Raw genomic sequence first — 16,484 nt, 5'->3', positions numbered from 1 at the left:
TACACTTCAAAGCAGAACCAGGGATCCCCTATCGGCTCAAGTGGTAAAAAAATCTGCCTGCAAAGTGAGAGACCTGGGTTCGATCCCTGGGTCAAGAGGAGGTAACAGCAATCTACCCCAGTATTCTTGCCTGGAGAATCCCATAGACAGAGGAGCCTGGCAGGCTATAGTTCATGGGGTCGCCAAGAGTCAGGCTCGACTGAGCAATTAAACCACCACCACCACAGAGCAGACAGACCAACCTGGGACATTAAGGCCAGAAAGTTAAATTGAAAAGCATACAGTGATAGCCTCCATTTTAATCAATGTTCTATTACACACACGGCTATTGATTTTTAAAACTGGTTTCATGTTAGGTGTATCTTATGTTACAAACAATATAGCCCATATTCACATTAGTGTGCAATTTCCACTAATCTCTGACAAAGAGAAAATACACATATTCGACTTTTTTCTGGCACAAAACCTTGATTATTCAGCTGAGGTCGTCAGAGCCAAAGGTGCTCAGGAGTCTTCGTAAAGCACTTCGTCTACCTTCACATCATTCTCATTCACCGGGACCTGGAGGCAGATCTGCTCTTTGAAAGCCAAGGCCAGGGTGTAGGGTTTCACGTCCTGGGACTGCAGACAACGCTTCAGGTAGGCGTCATAGTAGCCCTTGCCCCGTCCCAAACGGTTGCTCTGTTTGTCGAACCCGAGACCCGGCACAAAGATGAGGTCAAGTCCCCCTGTGGAAAAGAGGAGCAAATTTATAAGGAAGGTTAATATGGACAGGGACCAGGGCCACACCAGGTACCCACTGACTGGAGAGGGGGCAGCTACTGTATTTGTGATTGATGAGGCCACAGGCAGTATCCATGTCACCAAAAGCCTGGGCCAGGAGGGGAAGGCACAGTACGTGCTACTGGCCCAAGCTGTGGATCAGACCGCCGACTGACCCCCGGGGCCCCCATCAGAGTTCATTATCGAGATGCAAGACGTCAGTAGCAACCCACCCACCTTTCTCCTCAGGCCCTACCATGGCACAATGTCCAATGTGGGCAAGAAAAAACCGATCACTTCCTGATCTGGTTTTTGTTTTGCAATGATGCCCTTTTTTTTTTTTTTTGGAGTACAGTTGCTTTACAGTGCTGTGTTAGTTTCTGCTGTACAGCAAAGTGAGTCAGCTATATGTTTACATATGTCTGCTCCCACTTGGATCTCCCACCCTCGCCCATCTAGGTCATCACAGAGCACCAAGCTGAGCTCCCTGTGCTATACAGCAGCTTCCCACTAGCTCTCTATTTACACATGGTAGTGTATATAACGACTGATAAATGATGTCTATTTTTTCTATGATTTTTAATGAAATACACGATCACTGTAGAAAATCTGAAAAAACTAAAAAGACAAAGAAAGAAATAAAAATTACTCAGCAACTAGTAAGCCCATCATCCATCCTCTGGCAGTTCTTTCAAGTATGCATGCTACGTTGCTTCAGTCGTGTCTGACTCTGCAACCCCACAGACTGTAGCCTGCCAGGCTCCTCTGTCCATGGGATTCTCCAGGCAAGAATACTGGCATGGGTTGCCATGCCCGTCTCCATTTTTCATGTATACATGTACAAAAATGGCAGATTCCCAGGCCCTATCCACATCTAGTTAAAGAGAATCTCAAGACTTCCCTGGTGATCCAGTGGCTGAGAGGCTGCTATCCCTATACAGGTGCCCAGGATTCTATCTCTGGTCAGGGAACTAGATTCTACGAACCACAATTAAGAGTTCACATGGCTCAACTAAAGATCCCACATGCCACAACTAAGACCTGGCACAGCCAAATAAATAAAATAAAAATAAATGTTAAAGAAGATAAACAGAATCTCCAGGGATAGGACCTAAGAAGTCCTTTTTCTCTTAATTTCTTTCTCTAAGCATACATATGACCCTACACACACTCCTGCCAAGTTTGGGAGCCAATGTCCCAGGGCGCTGACAACTGGCAGAGCGGGAGAGGGTCAGAGGGAAATCAGGAAGGACAGAGCTCTTGTCAAAGTCGATGAGAAGCAGTAGGGTGAGCTGTTAGGAGGCCTAAGCTGACCCTTTTCATCTCCCCTCTTACAGAAGCAGGGAGGCCAAATTGTCCTGCTTTCCTGTATTCACATGAGTGCGACCTTTGACCTATTCAGGAACATTCCGAAGGTACCAGATGGGGTCCCTTGGTTGGTCCTCGGGCTGGAACTCTCCCAGGGACACAAGGACCAGAACTGGCCACAGCCTTGTCAGCACAGGCCTCAGAGAGGAAGGCAGGGTCTTCAAAGTTACAAAAAGCTGCCCACAGTTAGAGGTGTGCAGAAGGCCACAAAGGTCGTGAGGAGCTCCGTGGACTCTGTGAGGTTCAGGGAGTGACCCTCCAGCCCCTGGCGGGGAGCCGGACACACCAGCGCTGCTCACAAGCAGCAGCACACACCCCACCCAGCCATCTACCTGGTGGCCATCCTGTACTGAGCTTCAGCCTTCTGAGGGCTGTCCTGGGGGGTCCGAGTGACCTCCAGCTTAGCAGGGACTGACCACACCTGCAGCGTTGCTGGCAAAGATGTACCAGCGAGGGCTGGGAGCCATGAATTCTTTGGAATGGGCTGCTCAGGGTAGAGGTGTTCAGACTGCCAGCCAGACTGGCCCCCCACTATCAGCAGCTGTTCTGACTTCGTGCAGAACTGCGAGATGAACTCAGCTTCTCCTGGGCGCCCAGCACACCTGCCAACCCCTGCCTGCAAAACCTGGCCGAGCACACCTCCAATGACAGGCATGACCTTCTTGAGGAAACCTGCTCATCTACTCTAATCCCAACTTGCTATAGGGCTCTGGCCACTGACTGTCACCTTCCCTCCCTATCCCTGCTCTGCTCATCTCTCTCTCTCAGGAATCACAGTGACTTCTGGCTCAGTCTCCGCCCCCTCCAAGTCCTCCTCCTGAGCTTAGAGTTCAGCTCTGTCATTATGTCCAGAACACACCCGCACACATCTTTTCCTCCGTTCCTTTGCTGACCCACATCACAGAACATAAGGAAAGAGTTTCCCGTAGAAGGAAGTGGAAACGATGTCAGGAGCTGGCAAAAAGGAGAGTAAGGTGCAGACAGGACAGTATCATCAGAGTCAGTAACAAGGGAATTGGCAGGGTAAGGCTAACTTTGGGAGATGGGGCAGACACTGAGCTGTAGAATATTCATCGACACCCCCCGCCCCCTGGCAAAAAAATAAAAGCCTAGGAACTAGGCCCTGAAAGAAAATGAGGAAAGAAGATTCTCTAAAGGCCTTGATTTATTCTTGAAACTGAAAGTACATACTAGGCACTGAGAATTCAGTTAACCTTCACAAAACATCCTTTTTACCTCTGGCCAAGGAGGTGGCAGCTGGGCCACGGACACCTCTTAGGATGCTCTGAACTCAGACTGTCCATCCTGGGTTTTTTTGTTTTGTTTTTTAATTTTATTTTATTTTTAAACTTTACAAATTGTATTAGTTTTGCCAAATATCAAAATGAATCCTCCACAGGTATACATGTGTTCCCCATCCTGAACCCTCCTCCCTCCTCCCTCCCCATATCCTGGGTTTTGCAGGACAATATAATCAGCTTGGCCAGAGGACTCCCTTTAATACTAAAGAGAAAGCTGAAAACAGTAAGTGTGAGAGGCCGGCAGTTAAACGGAGCTTTCTAACACTCCTTTCAACACATCCTATGCATAACCTTCTCTCTCTTTCTCCTTGCTCTTCTTGCTAAGTTCAGTGTCATGGCCACATCTCCCTCAAAGTCCTCTGCAGGAACTTGATAAACTTCTCCATGCCCGCTCTGCATACTGCCAGAAACCTCATGTCAGCTTTTTGAAGATGCCATTTCTCCTGGAATTCCAACTGTCATCCCACCTCCAGGCCCTGCTGGTCCCAATCCATCCTTCACCATGACTCCCCATGCCCCCAAACTCTCCGTCAATAACAATCTCCTAAAGGTAACATCCACATCCTTAACTGGGTGCACAGCCACGACCCTCTCACCCCAATCACCTCACCCATAGCATCTCCCATTATACTTAGGCGATCCTAGATAAATGGATAGATTCCTTGTCCCACATGCCTGCCCCACGACTTCCTGCTTTTGCTCTTAGGATGCTATTTTCCATGTCTGTAAATAATCTTTTTTTTTTTTAACTTTTTATTTTGTTTTGGGGTATAGTCGATTAACAATGTTGTGATAGTTTCAGGTGAACAGAGAAGGGACTCAGCCATACATATACATGTATCCATTCTCCCCCAAACTCCCCTCCCATCCAGGCTACCACATAACATTCAGCAGAGTTCCCTGTGCTGTACAGTAGGTCCTTGTTGGTTATCCATTTTAAATATAGCAGTGTGCACATGTCTAAACTTTTCATCAATTTGTCTAATTATAACAGTCCTCACGGACCTCAGTGAAATGTCCATCCATCCATCCCTGCCCACGCAGTCTGGTATGACCAGCTCGTATCCTACACTGCATGGTGCCCATGGTCCACTAAGCAGGTGGAATCCTTTCCCCTACCTCTGGGAACAGTTTTTGTGGTTCCCCAGAAAGATGCTCATCTCTGTTCTATTTATTATAAAGGGAAGAATGAGAGTAAAAGATAAAATAAGACACCTCTTGATCATATTTATCTAAGTTTCCTGACTATATTTAAGTAGCTACCTGTTCAGATCATCCTATGCAACATCTGACTCTTATCCAAAGTCCAGCTTCTAGAAGAGGAAAAGAAGCACAGAAGCTAACATTTGTGAAGTGTCTACAATGTGGCAGGCACCATTCTATACCCCAGGGACAGAAGGATGAATCACATAAGCTGATCAGTTCATCTACCTGGTGAGGCAGGAGGGCAAGTATTACTACCATCCCCTGAAGAAAGAAACATACACTGTGCTCAGAGAGGTCTAACTGCTCCTTCACGGCATTCAGCTCATAAGAAATGAAGCTGAGGGCTTGCAGTCCAGGTGGACTCCACAGCATACACTGCTCCTGCTGCTGAAAGGCACAGGTGACCTCAGTCAAACGGACAGAGGATACAGGACAAGAGCACCTTAGAGGGGGATGCAGAGGAGTTGCAGCTGCAGGGTACAAGATATGCTATTGTTGTTATTTAGTCGTTCAGTCGCTCATGTTCAGCTCTTTTGTGGCTCCATGGACGGTAGCCCGCCAGGCTCCTCTGTCCATGGGATTCTCCAGGCAAGAATACCGCAATGGGTTGTCATTTCCTCCTCCAAAGGATCTTCTTGACCGACCCAGGGATCCAACCCATGTCTCCTGTGGCTCCTGCATTGCAAGCAGGTTCTTTACCAAGCCACCAGCAAAGCCCATCATGGATGGATATAATATCAAATATTATATGATCTCACTTGTATGTGGGACCTAAAAAAATAATGCAATGACTCTACATACAAAATAGAAACAGACTCACAGATGCAGAAAACAAACTTATGTTTACCAAAGGGGGAAAGAGGTTTGGATAAATTAGGAGTATAGGACTAACAGACACAAATTACTATGCATAAAATAGATAAGCAACAAGGATTTACTATATAGCACAGGAAACTATGTTCAATATCTTAAAATAACTTTTAATGGACAACAATGGAAAAAATACATATATGTAATGTAAGTATGACTGAATCACTTTGCTACACACCTAAAACTAACACAATACTGTAAATCAACTATATTTCAATTTTTTTTAAAATAGGGTTGGGAAACAAAGAGATTCAGAGTGGCTGGAATTCAGATGATAAAGTAAGGGAGTAGAAAGATGTGCAAAAGGAAAGAATAGCAAGGCTCAATCAGGAAGAGTCTTGGATGTTTTGTTTCGTTTTTATTTTTTTGGTCACACCTTGCAGCATGTGGGACCTTAGTTCCCTCACCAGGGATCTAACCTGCACCTCTTACACTGGAAGGTGGCACTTAAACCACTGGACCTTCAGGGAGTCCAGGAAGAACCTTGTTAAGGAATGTTTACTTCAAAGGAAGGGCAGCAGAAAGTCACTGAAAGACTTTAAACTGAGGAGAGAAAAAGTCAACTTTGCATTTCAGAAATCTTGTTGCAATGACTATATAAATAATATGACTGAGAGGGAGGACAGAATACAAGGCGTGGAGAGGAAGCAGAGTTGGGAGGCTATTATAATACCCCAGACAAGGGGGGATGGTGGCTTGGACTGCAGTGGGATAAGAGAGAAGGGACAGATTCAGTAAGCATTAATCCGCAGGGGTTTCCCTGGTGGCACAGTAGTAAAGAACCTATCTGCCCATGCAGGAGACCTGGGTTAAATCCCTGGATCAGGAAGATCCCCAGGAAAAGGAAATGGGAACCCACTCCAGTATTCTTGTCTGGGAAATCTCATGAACAGAGAAGAATGTCAGGCTGCAGTCCATGGGGTCACGAAGAGTTGGACACAACTTAGCAACTGAACAACAAGTAAAATCACCAGGAGCTGACAATGGGCTGCTCATGGAACAGGCAAGAAAGAGAAGAGTCAAGGGTGATCTTGAGACTTCTGACATGGTCAAGTGGGTGAGTGATGGTACTAAACCCTAAGAGAAACACAAGACAGGAGGCATGAGGGAGCACAATTCACTTTGGAACATGTTGTATGTGATATGACCATGGAATGCCCAAGTAGTTGACAAGTCTGTGCTGGAGACATAAACGCTTATTGCATTAATAATAATGTACTCATTACCAGACTTCCCTGGTGGCTCAGACGGTAAAGCATCTGCCTACAGTGTGGGAGACCTGGGTTCAATCCCCGGGTCGGGAAGATCTCCTGGAGAAGGAAATGGCAACCCACTTCAGTATTCTTGCCTGGAAAATCCCTGGATGGAGGAGCCTGCAGTCCATGGGGTCGCAGAGAGTCAGACACAACTGGGCGACTTCGCTCACTCACTCATTACCAGACAGACTGCAACTGAAACCACAGAAAATGCAGAGTTTTTTTTTTAATTTGGCCGTGCTGGGTTTTTGCTGCAGCACAAGGGTTCTTCCTCTGACTGGAGGGTTTAGTTGCCCCAAGCCATGTGGGATCTGTTTCCCAACCAGTGATTGAACCCGCATCCCCTGCATTGGAAGGCGGGTTCTTAAACACTGGACCTCCAGGAAGTTCTGGGAAACAGAGTATTATTTAGGAAAAATGTATTATCCAAACCAGAAGTTCAGGGCAAGAGTCTGTGGAAAAGAACAATACCTTTGTCCCGCTTAGTCACTCAGTCATGTCTGACTCTTTGTGACCCCATGGACTAGAGTCTGCCAGGCTCCTCTGTCCATGGGATTCTCCAGGCAAGAAAGGTGGAGTGGGTTGCCATTTCTTTTCCCAGGGGATCTTCCTGACCCAGGGAGTGAACCCAGGTCTCCTTGCATTGTAGATGGATTCTTTGCCAACTGAGCTACCAGGGAAGCCCCGAACAATACCTTGATACTTTACTATTACAGTTGACATGCCACAGCTTACAGAGGGCATCTCATCCTAAGTCAAGTTAGGTGGGTGGCTTGGAACTTAAGTGAAATACACATTCATCCCTGTAGAAAAGTAACCCTCCCAACTCGACCACGACAAGCCGATCAGAGGTCTAACAAGCCAACGCAGCAGGACAGCATCCTAAGATGGCAGTTCTAATACTGTAATGCTCACCTGTTGACAAGGCCTCCTCCAGAACTTCATCCTCACCGGGCTGCTGAATGTTCCAGGAAGTTCTGGGCAGCGAAGCGATTTCCTCTGGCGATGCTAACTTCACCATATCCATGTGATTGCTCTGCAACTGGTACCGCGGGATAAAGCAGGTTTTGCCTTGTCGGAAAATGTCCTTGATGATCTCCTCTGTCTCAATTTCATCTGGCATGCTCAGAAAGATGGACACTCTTTTGGACTTTTGATATTCATTATGGGTAAACACCTAAGGGAGAAGTGATGGCAGTTAAATTTTCCCAGATGATACTTTTTAAAACAAGTGGCTCCCCTGAACAGTTTTAACACTTCCTCCCTTTTCTCTCAGCCTTCTCCAAACTTTTTAACCAAAAACAAACACACAAAAAGTGGAGTGATACAATATGTCAAATAATATTGCATCCTGAAGCCTGACTTTTACTTCTGGACCCAACAATTACTTCTCTGATCCCTTAATGCCTCTCTGGCACATCTGCTCTTTGTCGTTGTTGTTGCTCAGTCTCTTAAGTCGTGTCTGACTCAGGGACCCCATGGACTGCCACACGCCAGACTCCCCTGCCCTCCACTGTCTCCCAGAGTTTGCTCAGATTCATGTCCACTGAGTCGGCGATGCTATATAACCATCTCATCCTCTGCTGGCCTATTCTCCTTTTGCCTTCAATCTTCCCAGATCTTTTCCTAGCAGATGCAAAATCTCATTAAAAGGTCACGGTGGGACCCTGCTGTCTAAAATACGGAAAATTCCAAACTTGACCCCCACCACTGGGAGGGAGGTGGGTAGTGCCAACGGGTACAATGGGTAGTGCCCATTCTAGCAGACTTCCGTGTCTTTCCCTGAGAGTCTCTGCTTTAACTTTGAACCTTGGCTCCCACAAGCTTGTTTTTTTTTCCTCTGTGGCTGTTGTTGTCATTGTTTTAATATTTATTTATTTGACTGCACCAGATCTTAGTTGCGACATGTGGGACATTTAGTTGTAGCATGTGGGATCTATTTCCCTGACCAGTGATGGAACCCAGCCTCCTGTGTTGGAAGCGCATAGTCTTAGGCACTGGACCACCAGGGAAGCCACCCCCAAACCCCAACTAGTACAAGTTTCTTTACTCCCTAGATTGTTAGCCTTCTCTCATCTCAAATTCCACCACTTAAGCCCAATTCAAGTCCTAACTTTTCCTGACTTCTGCAGAACCCTCACTATGTGTAGAGTCACTATACAACCTAACAGCTATGTGCTATCATAAGTCAATTATTGTTTTGTGTATCCTAAACACAGCATCCTAGCCAGTCTATAAACTCCCCAGGGCAGACATGCCACACAATTCTGTTGGCACTACCCACCCCCCTCCCAATTGCTAAAGCTCTTCTATTCAAATGAGTGTTAAAATGTTAACAAAGACAAGGACTTCTCTGGTGGTCCAGTGGTTAAGACTTCCACCACAGAGGGCAAAGGTTGATCCCTGGTCAGGCAACTAAGATCCCACATGCCACAGTTCTTGCTGTTCAGTCGCTCAGTTGTGTCCCACTCTTTGCAACCCCGTGGACTGCAGCACACGAGGCTTCCCTGTCCTTCACCATCTCCCAGAGTTTGCTCAAACTTAGGTCCATTGAGTCAGTGATGCCATCCAACCATCTCATCCTCTGTTGTCCCCTTTCTCCTCCTGTCCTCCTCAATCTTTCCCAGCATCAGGGTCTTTTCCAATGGGTCGGCTCTTCACATCAGGTGGCCAAAGTATCGGAGCATCAGCTTGGGCATTATTCCTTCCCATGAATATTTAGGGTTAGTAGGTCCACCAAAAATAATTTTTTTAATAATATAAAAAATAAAAGTGTTCACATAGATGGAAGGTGGGGGATCCTGGAGAAGCAAAGGCCCTCTAAATGAGTGCCATGTTGTGTTAATAAGAAGGAGAACCTGGGTGAAAGCATTCTTTTGTACTCAGTTTAACAAGAAGCAGGAGCAATGGGCTGAGCTTTGCTCACTATAGAAATGTTAATAATCCCAAAACATCCCTAGTCTCTGAAGTTAGCCCTCAGCTCCCTTTTTCTTCCTTTTCTGTTCTTCCCTGTTCTCCGAGCTAAGAAGGAAAAGTGACTGCAAAGGTGGCTTATAAATATGAGTGCCAGAAAGATACAGGCACAGAATGTCCAGTTATTCCTAATAAAAAGGAATAACTTAACACAGAGTTAAGCAGACAAAGCACACCAAAACAGTGCCAAGGAAGGAAGCTAACTCCATCTTTCTGAGCAGTTACAAAACTGTTATCAGGCCCGAAGTGGGCAAAGCAAGTGGAACTGTGAGACCTGGACACTGGGCAGACCTGAGGCTTTTAACACCCAAGTACTTTCTGGGAAAGTTAAGTGTCTATCTTGGGCTCTTTAAAGCAGAACATAGAAAATCAAAACTTGAACAAGCAGAAACAAACATCAGTTAAAGTTCAGTGTGAGACTGTTAAGGGAAGCACACTGATTGAAACCGCCCACCCTGGCCAGGCACCACAGTAACCATTTGCATGAGTTGCTTTATGACAGGAGATCCTGATAAAGAATATGGAACTATTAAGCCACCACCAACCGGAAGAGTTCAGGAAAGGTCGAAAGGAGACACTGGGTGTCGGTCCACTTCCCAGAATCCCTCTCGCTAGTATCCATCTTGGCTGAGAGATGTGTGCGCCACCAGGCAAGACTGAATTAGAATGATTGACCAAAGACCACCCGGAAACTAATCCAGTCACCATAAAACCCGAGACTGCAAGCCACGCGGCAGAACTGTTCTCCTGGGTTCCCTTACCCTACTGCTCTCCACCCGGGTGCCCTTTGCCAATAAAATCTCTTGCTTTGTCAGCAGATGTGTCTCCTCGGACAATTCATTTTCAAGTGTTAGACAAGAGCCCAGTTTCGGGCCCTGGAAGGGGTCTCCTTTCCTGCAACAAGACTGTGTATACACACTTACCTTTCTTCCTCAAATCTCATTTACATGACAGTAAGAACAAAGTAAAAAAGAAAAGCATGATAACACCAATAACAAGAGAATAGGTATTTAACTAGTTTCTGCAAGACAGAATGAATGGGACAGTGTGTGTGTGTGTGTGTGTGTGTGTGTGTGTGCGCGCGCGCGCGCGCGCTCATGCACACGTAAGTGCTCGGTCCTTTCCGATTCTTTTGCAACCCCATGGACTATAGCCCGGCAGGCTCCTCTGTTCATGGGATTTCCCAGATAAGAATACTGGAGTGGGTTGCCATTTCCTTCTCCAGAGGATCTTTCCGACCCAAGGATGGAACTTGCATCTTCTGCATTGTCAGGTGGGTTTACCACTGAGCCACCAGAAAAGCCCTGGATAGGACAATATTTACAGATAAGAGCAACAGATTGCAACACTGGGAGAACAAGGATTAAGTCAGACAAGAGTCCGTTCTTACCACAGAATTCCAAAGTGACTACTAAAAGCAAAGGAAATCCCCATTTTAGTGATCACACCTTCATTCATAAATATGTACAGACAATAAAGGTTCATCGAGAAGGAAGTGGCAACCCACTCTGGTACTCTTGCCTGAAAAATCCTATGGACAGAAGAGCCTGGTAGGCTACAGTCCATGGGGTCACAAAGAGTTGGACACAACTGAGTGACTTCACTTTCACTTTCAAACATTTTAGAAAGCCAAACACTAATTAGAAGGATTTTTTAAAAGGGGAGGTGAGGGGAGTGATCCAGCAGGAAACAGAAAATTATAATTCAGAGAACATGAATTTTCTTTTTTTTTAATTCTAATTAGTCTTCTCAGACAAGTTCAAGAAGATAGATGCATCTATAGGGCAAAAAAAGGCTGCTTTGGAAAGAAAGCAGAGAATTTTTTTAAACACTTGGAAATTAAAATTAAGATTACCAAAAGTAAAACAATTCAGAAGTGGGACTTCCATGCTGGTCCAGTGGCTAAGACTCTGTGTTCCCAATGCAAGGGTCCTGGGTTCCATCCCTGGTCAGGGAACTAGATCCCACCTGCTGTAACTAAGTCCCTCCTGTGTACTTAGTCACTCATTTGTGTCCAACTCTTTGCGACCCCATGGACTGCAGCCTGCCAGGCTCCTCTGTCCATGAGGATTCTCCAGTCAAGAATATTGGAGTGGGTTGCAACGCCCTCCTCCAGGGGATCTTCCCAACCCAGGGATCGAACCCAGGTCTCCCACATTGCAGGCAGATTCTTTACCATCTGAGCCACCAGGGAAGCAGTCCCAGCACAGTCAAATAAATACTTTTTAAAAAAGAAAGAAACTGGCACATAGGATATAAGATAAAATGAATACTGGGTACTAATTTCCTCATCTTATTTGCTGAGGAGTCAAACTACAGCATAAAGTTTAATTTCTTTACTATATGTCATTTTCTGGTAAAATTCTAAATTATTTTTTAAAAATTTCTGTGTCAATAAGAATACGCCTACTTATCATTTAATACTTTTATCGTATTGAACACACATTATGGCAAATCACTGTTCTAGTACCAGTACGTTGATATTTTGGGCCTTGATCCATGGTTGGTCATGAAACAACAGTGAGTTATAATCAGCAAATGAAATAGAAAATATTAGAGTTCATCATATACAGTAAGAGCTATGAAATCTTTGGTTATGAAACAGATGTCTCATATGAGTACATCTGGGTATATGTGCTCAAGTATATGTATTACTGAGAGTTGTGGGTCTCTCCTCAGATGCCAGTGCTCAGCTGTCAGTGTACTACCAGTGGTCCTGTCTCTATATGGCTCCTATTCCCACCTGGAGTGTTTTGTTTCTAATGTACCATAAGACAAAGAAACCAAACTGAACTCATCTTTATTTACCCCATGCCCCTCCAAAATCCACTCCAACACCTACATTCCTTGCACCTAGTAATGTTAAAAACCCTTTATCAGGACTTCCCTGGTGGTCCAGTATTTATAAATCCACCTTGCAATCCAGAGAAAGCAGGTTCAATCCCTGATTGGGGAGCTAAGATCCCACATGCTGGGGAGCAACTAAGCCCATGTACCTCAACTAAGACCCAATACAGCCAAATAAATATTAAAAAATAAATAAGCAAACCTTTACCTCCAGCTCTAAATTCTGAAATCATAAGTGACTCCCCTTTCCCAGTACTTTCTAATGTCATCCAGTTAATTGCCCAATCCTGCTGGGTCTCACTGCATAGTCTCCCATTCACCTGCCTTTTCCCCCTCAGCTTCACCATCCACGCCCTTTATTATCTCTTATCCAAACTATCACAACAGCCCCTTAATGCCCTCTATATATTTTTTCCTCATTCTTCCATCCCCAACCTATTTTCCAAAAGTGCTGCCAATATTCTCTTCCTACAGGACTTATCAATACATCCCTTAGCCACTTCTTTAATCCTCACGATAGGTCTTGCAAGGATGGGCATTATCCCTCTTACAGATAAGGAACCAGAGGCTCAGAATGATTAAGGGATTTGTCCAAGGCCCTAGGCAGCTAATGGACAGCTTATGGACTTCCCTGGTGGCTCAGACGGTAAAGCGTCTGCCTACAATGTGGAAGACCCGCGTTCAATCCCTGGATCAGGAAGATCTCCTGGAGAAGGAAATGGTAACCCACTCCAGTATTCTTGCCTGGAAAATCCCATGAACAGAGGAACCTGGTAGGTTACAGTCCATGGGGTCACAAAGAGTCAGATACAACTGAGCGATTTCACTTTCACTAGGCAGCTAAAATGCAGTGTAGCCAGATTAAATCCAGATCTGCAGAACTCCAAAATACATGTTCAACTGTGCCCTTCCTTCTCTTGACAAAATATTCCTGTACATGTTCACCGATCCTACTTTCCCTTCACCTGACAAAATTCATCTTGTACTACAAAAAACATCTCAAACATCTCCCTATAGAAGGAAAGCCTTCTGAGTCCCCCTCCCCTAAGTTATATTTCTACAATTGATGTTTACCAGATTATCTGAAAGCACTGGAATTCTGTATTCACAAGTCTGTTTCTTCTTCCAGACTCTGTTCCTTTAGAGCAACAATCCTATCTTTTTCATCCTATAACTAAGTACATGGCAAAGTATGGGCCACAGTAGGGTTCAATATGGGCTTCCCTGGTGGCTCAGAGGTAAAGACTGATGGCTCCTTCAGTGCAGGAGACATCGGTTCAATCCTTGGTCCAGGGAGATCCCCTGGAGAAGGAAATAGCAACCCACACCAGTATTTCTGCCAGAAAAATTCCATGGACAGAGGAGCCCGGCATGCTATAGTCCATGGGATCACAAGAGTCAGACATCCCTTAGTGACTAAACAACAAAGGGTTTGCTGCTGCTAAGTCGCTTCAGTCGTGTCCGACTCTGTGCGACCCCATAGACGGCAGCCCACCAGGCTCCACCATCCCTGGGATTCTCCAGGCAAGAACACTGGAGTGGGTTGCCATTTCCTTCTCCAATGCATGAAAGTGAAAAGTGAAAGTGAAGTTGCTCAGCCGTGTCCAACCCTTCGCGACCCCATGGATTGCAGCCTATCAGGCTCCTCCGTCCATGGGATTTTCCAGGCAAGACTACTGGAGTGGGGTGCCATTGCCTTCTCCAAACAAAGGGTTTAGTATATGTGAATTAATTAACTAAATTTTAAGCACCTAGAGAGTAAGGATAAGATGGTATGCATCTCTACATTCACTAAAGCAACCAATGCCTTCTTCATAATCGCTAAAAAATACTAAGTTTGAATAAACTAATATCTGCATAGACACCATCTGCGTAGAACCCCCTTCATGCACACCTATATACACAAAGAGTGGAATGAAATGCTTGTACTTGCTTTACTGTTTTAACTCATAGGAACTTTGAATTTGAGAAACTAATGGATGGTAGAATAATGAAGGGTAATTAAGAAATTCTTATGGCACATCTAATTTCAAGACACATCAAGGAAAAGAAGCTAATTTCCAAATATAACATTGGTATATAACATCCTGATAACATCCAAATATAACATCTGGATGTTGAGGAAGACGGGTCACTAGTTTGACACAGAATCACTAATATTTAGTTATTCACAGGACACTCATTTTTCCCCCTCTGGTGTCCAACAAAAACCAGTCTCACAGACCTTTGGCACATGCCTCTGGGACAGGATCTGTGGACTGTTTTACTGATAAGAGACACTGGTATCATTACATGAACAAAGTATTAATATATAGCAAGTTAGTCTGTGAAAGTAACAAACTGGAGGTATCATAACCAAGAGACAGGAAACCGGACTCAGTTCCCTAATCTCTCCTGCTTCCTATCTTCTTGAGCAGGCTGAGTATGAGAATCAGTTGTCATTAATTCAAAAATGTACTTAACGTTCACCTACTGCGTGACAGGATAGGCCCGAGGCCACAGAGGCAGGGCCCAGCCCTCCACAGGCTCCGACGGGCTTCCATCCTTGAGCATCTCTGCACCCTATTTTGCACTCGCTCCTCTGAAGTAATCGTATCGTTCTCTGGTCATTTTACCGCTATGGACTCTTTTTCATAACTTTTTTTTCCCCGGCCACATCAGGAAGCGTGAGGGATCTTAGTTCAAGACCAAACCCGCGGCCCCTGCATTGGGAGGCTGCAGTCCGAACCATCCGAAGTCCCTGTATTCTTTAAGAGTCACTGAAGGCACCGCAGATAGATGGGGAAACAGTGGAAACAGTGGCTGACTTTATTTTGGGGGGCTCCAAAATCACTGCATATGGTGATTGCAGCCATGAAATTAAAAGACGCTTACTCCTTGGAAGAAAAGTTATGACCAACCTAAACAGCATATTGAAAAGCAGAGATATTACTTTGCCAACAAAGGTCCGTCTAGTCAAGGCTATGGTTTTTCCAGTGGTCATGTATGGATGTGAGACTTGGACTGTGAAGAAAGCTGAGCGCCGAAGAATTGATGCTTTTGAACTGTGGTGTTGGAGAAGACTCTTGAGAGTCCCTTGGACTGCAAGGAGATCCAACCAGTCCATCCTAAAGGAGATCAGTCCTGGGTATTCATTGGAAGGACTGATGCTGAAGCTGAAACTCCAGTACTTTGGCCACCTGATGCGAAGAGCTGACTCATTGGAAAAGACTGACGCTGGGAGGGATTGGGGGCAGGAGAAGGGGACGACAGAGGATGAGATGGCTGGATGGCATCACCGACTCGATGGACATGAGTTTAAGTGAACTCCGGGAGTTGGTGATGGACAGGGAGGCCTGGCGTGCTGTGATTCATGGGGTCAAAAAGAGTCGTACACGACTGAGCGACTGAACTGAACTGAACGGAACGGAACTGAAGGCATTTTAGACCCAGGTGGTCCCGCCCTCCAGATCTGTTCTCATGCTGCTCTTGCCTCAGCACCCTGTCACCCACCTCCATCCCCTCCCTCACAAGGCCCATAATTCTCCACGTGGCGCTGATTCCCTCCACACTGTGCCCAACAGTACCCTACACCCATTGTGGGACTCACACGGGCTCACGGGGACACGGCATGCGCGCGCTCAGCGGACATGCGCGCGGCGGGCGGACGTGCGCGCGCCCAAAGGGCCGCGCCTGCGCAGATCCGCAGGTCTGGCGCTGCTGTGGCTGTCGTCGCGGTCTCTCACCTTCTGGGCCAAGAGGTGGGACTGGCGCAGCCGCTCCTCAGCGCTCAGCGCCCGCAGACGCTGCTTCAGCTCGGCCCGCAGGCTCCGCTTGGCGCCGCTCACGGCCACCGCTGCCGCCATCTCCTGGTGCGATCCAGCCCCCGTCCTCACTCCGCGAAGTCCGCCGGCCCAAGGGA

General features: G+C 46.1%; 1 protein-coding gene across 2 annotated transcripts; it reads right to left on the bottom strand.

The window, feature by feature from the left end:
* Positions 1-279: 279 nt before the first annotated feature.
* On the bottom strand, positions 280-16,478 carry MTHFS (methenyltetrahydrofolate synthetase). 2 transcript variants are annotated; one of them, XM_086364246.1, is made up of 3 exons: positions 16,173-16,478; positions 7,679-7,940; positions 280-728 (listed from the first exon to the last, which is right to left on the bottom strand). In XM_086364246.1, exons 2-3 carry the CDS (start codon positions 7,884-7,886, stop codon positions 505-507), a joined length of 432 nt encoding a protein of 143 aa, XP_086220372.1. In that variant the 5' UTR covers positions 7,887-7,940; positions 16,173-16,478; the 3' UTR covers positions 280-504. The 2 variants fall into 2 exon arrangements, with proteins under 2 accessions (XP_086220372.1, XP_086220371.1); XM_086364245.1 differs by having other exon boundaries at positions 16,309-16,478.
* Positions 16,479-16,484: the final 6 nt, after the last annotated feature.

Source organism: Bos grunniens, chromosome 21 (genome assembly GCF_055505025.1).
Source record: "Bos grunniens cultivar Pamir isolate PY7600 chromosome 21, Bosgru_T2T1.0, whole genome shotgun sequence".
NCBI lineage: Eukaryota > Metazoa > Chordata > Mammalia > Artiodactyla > Bovidae > Bos > Bos grunniens.
This window is presented reverse-complemented; position numbering and strand designations above follow the sequence as displayed.

What these genes read in the sequence shown, in the direction of transcription:
- MTHFS (XM_086364245.1), bottom strand. Translation starts at nt 16,428, where the DNA reads ATGGCGGCAGCGGTGGCCGTGAGCGGCGCCAAGCGGAGCCTGCGGGCC. An exon ending in CCCACCTCTTGGCCCAGAAG is followed by an intron (nt 7,941 to 16,308) that starts GTGAGAGACCGC and finishes CTTCTCCCTTAG; the next exon opens with GTGTTTACCCATAATGAATA. An exon ending in GGAGGAGGCCTTGTCAACAG is followed by an intron (nt 729 to 7,678) that starts GTGAGCATTACA and finishes TCTTTTCCACAG; the next exon opens with GGGGACTTGACCTCATCTTT.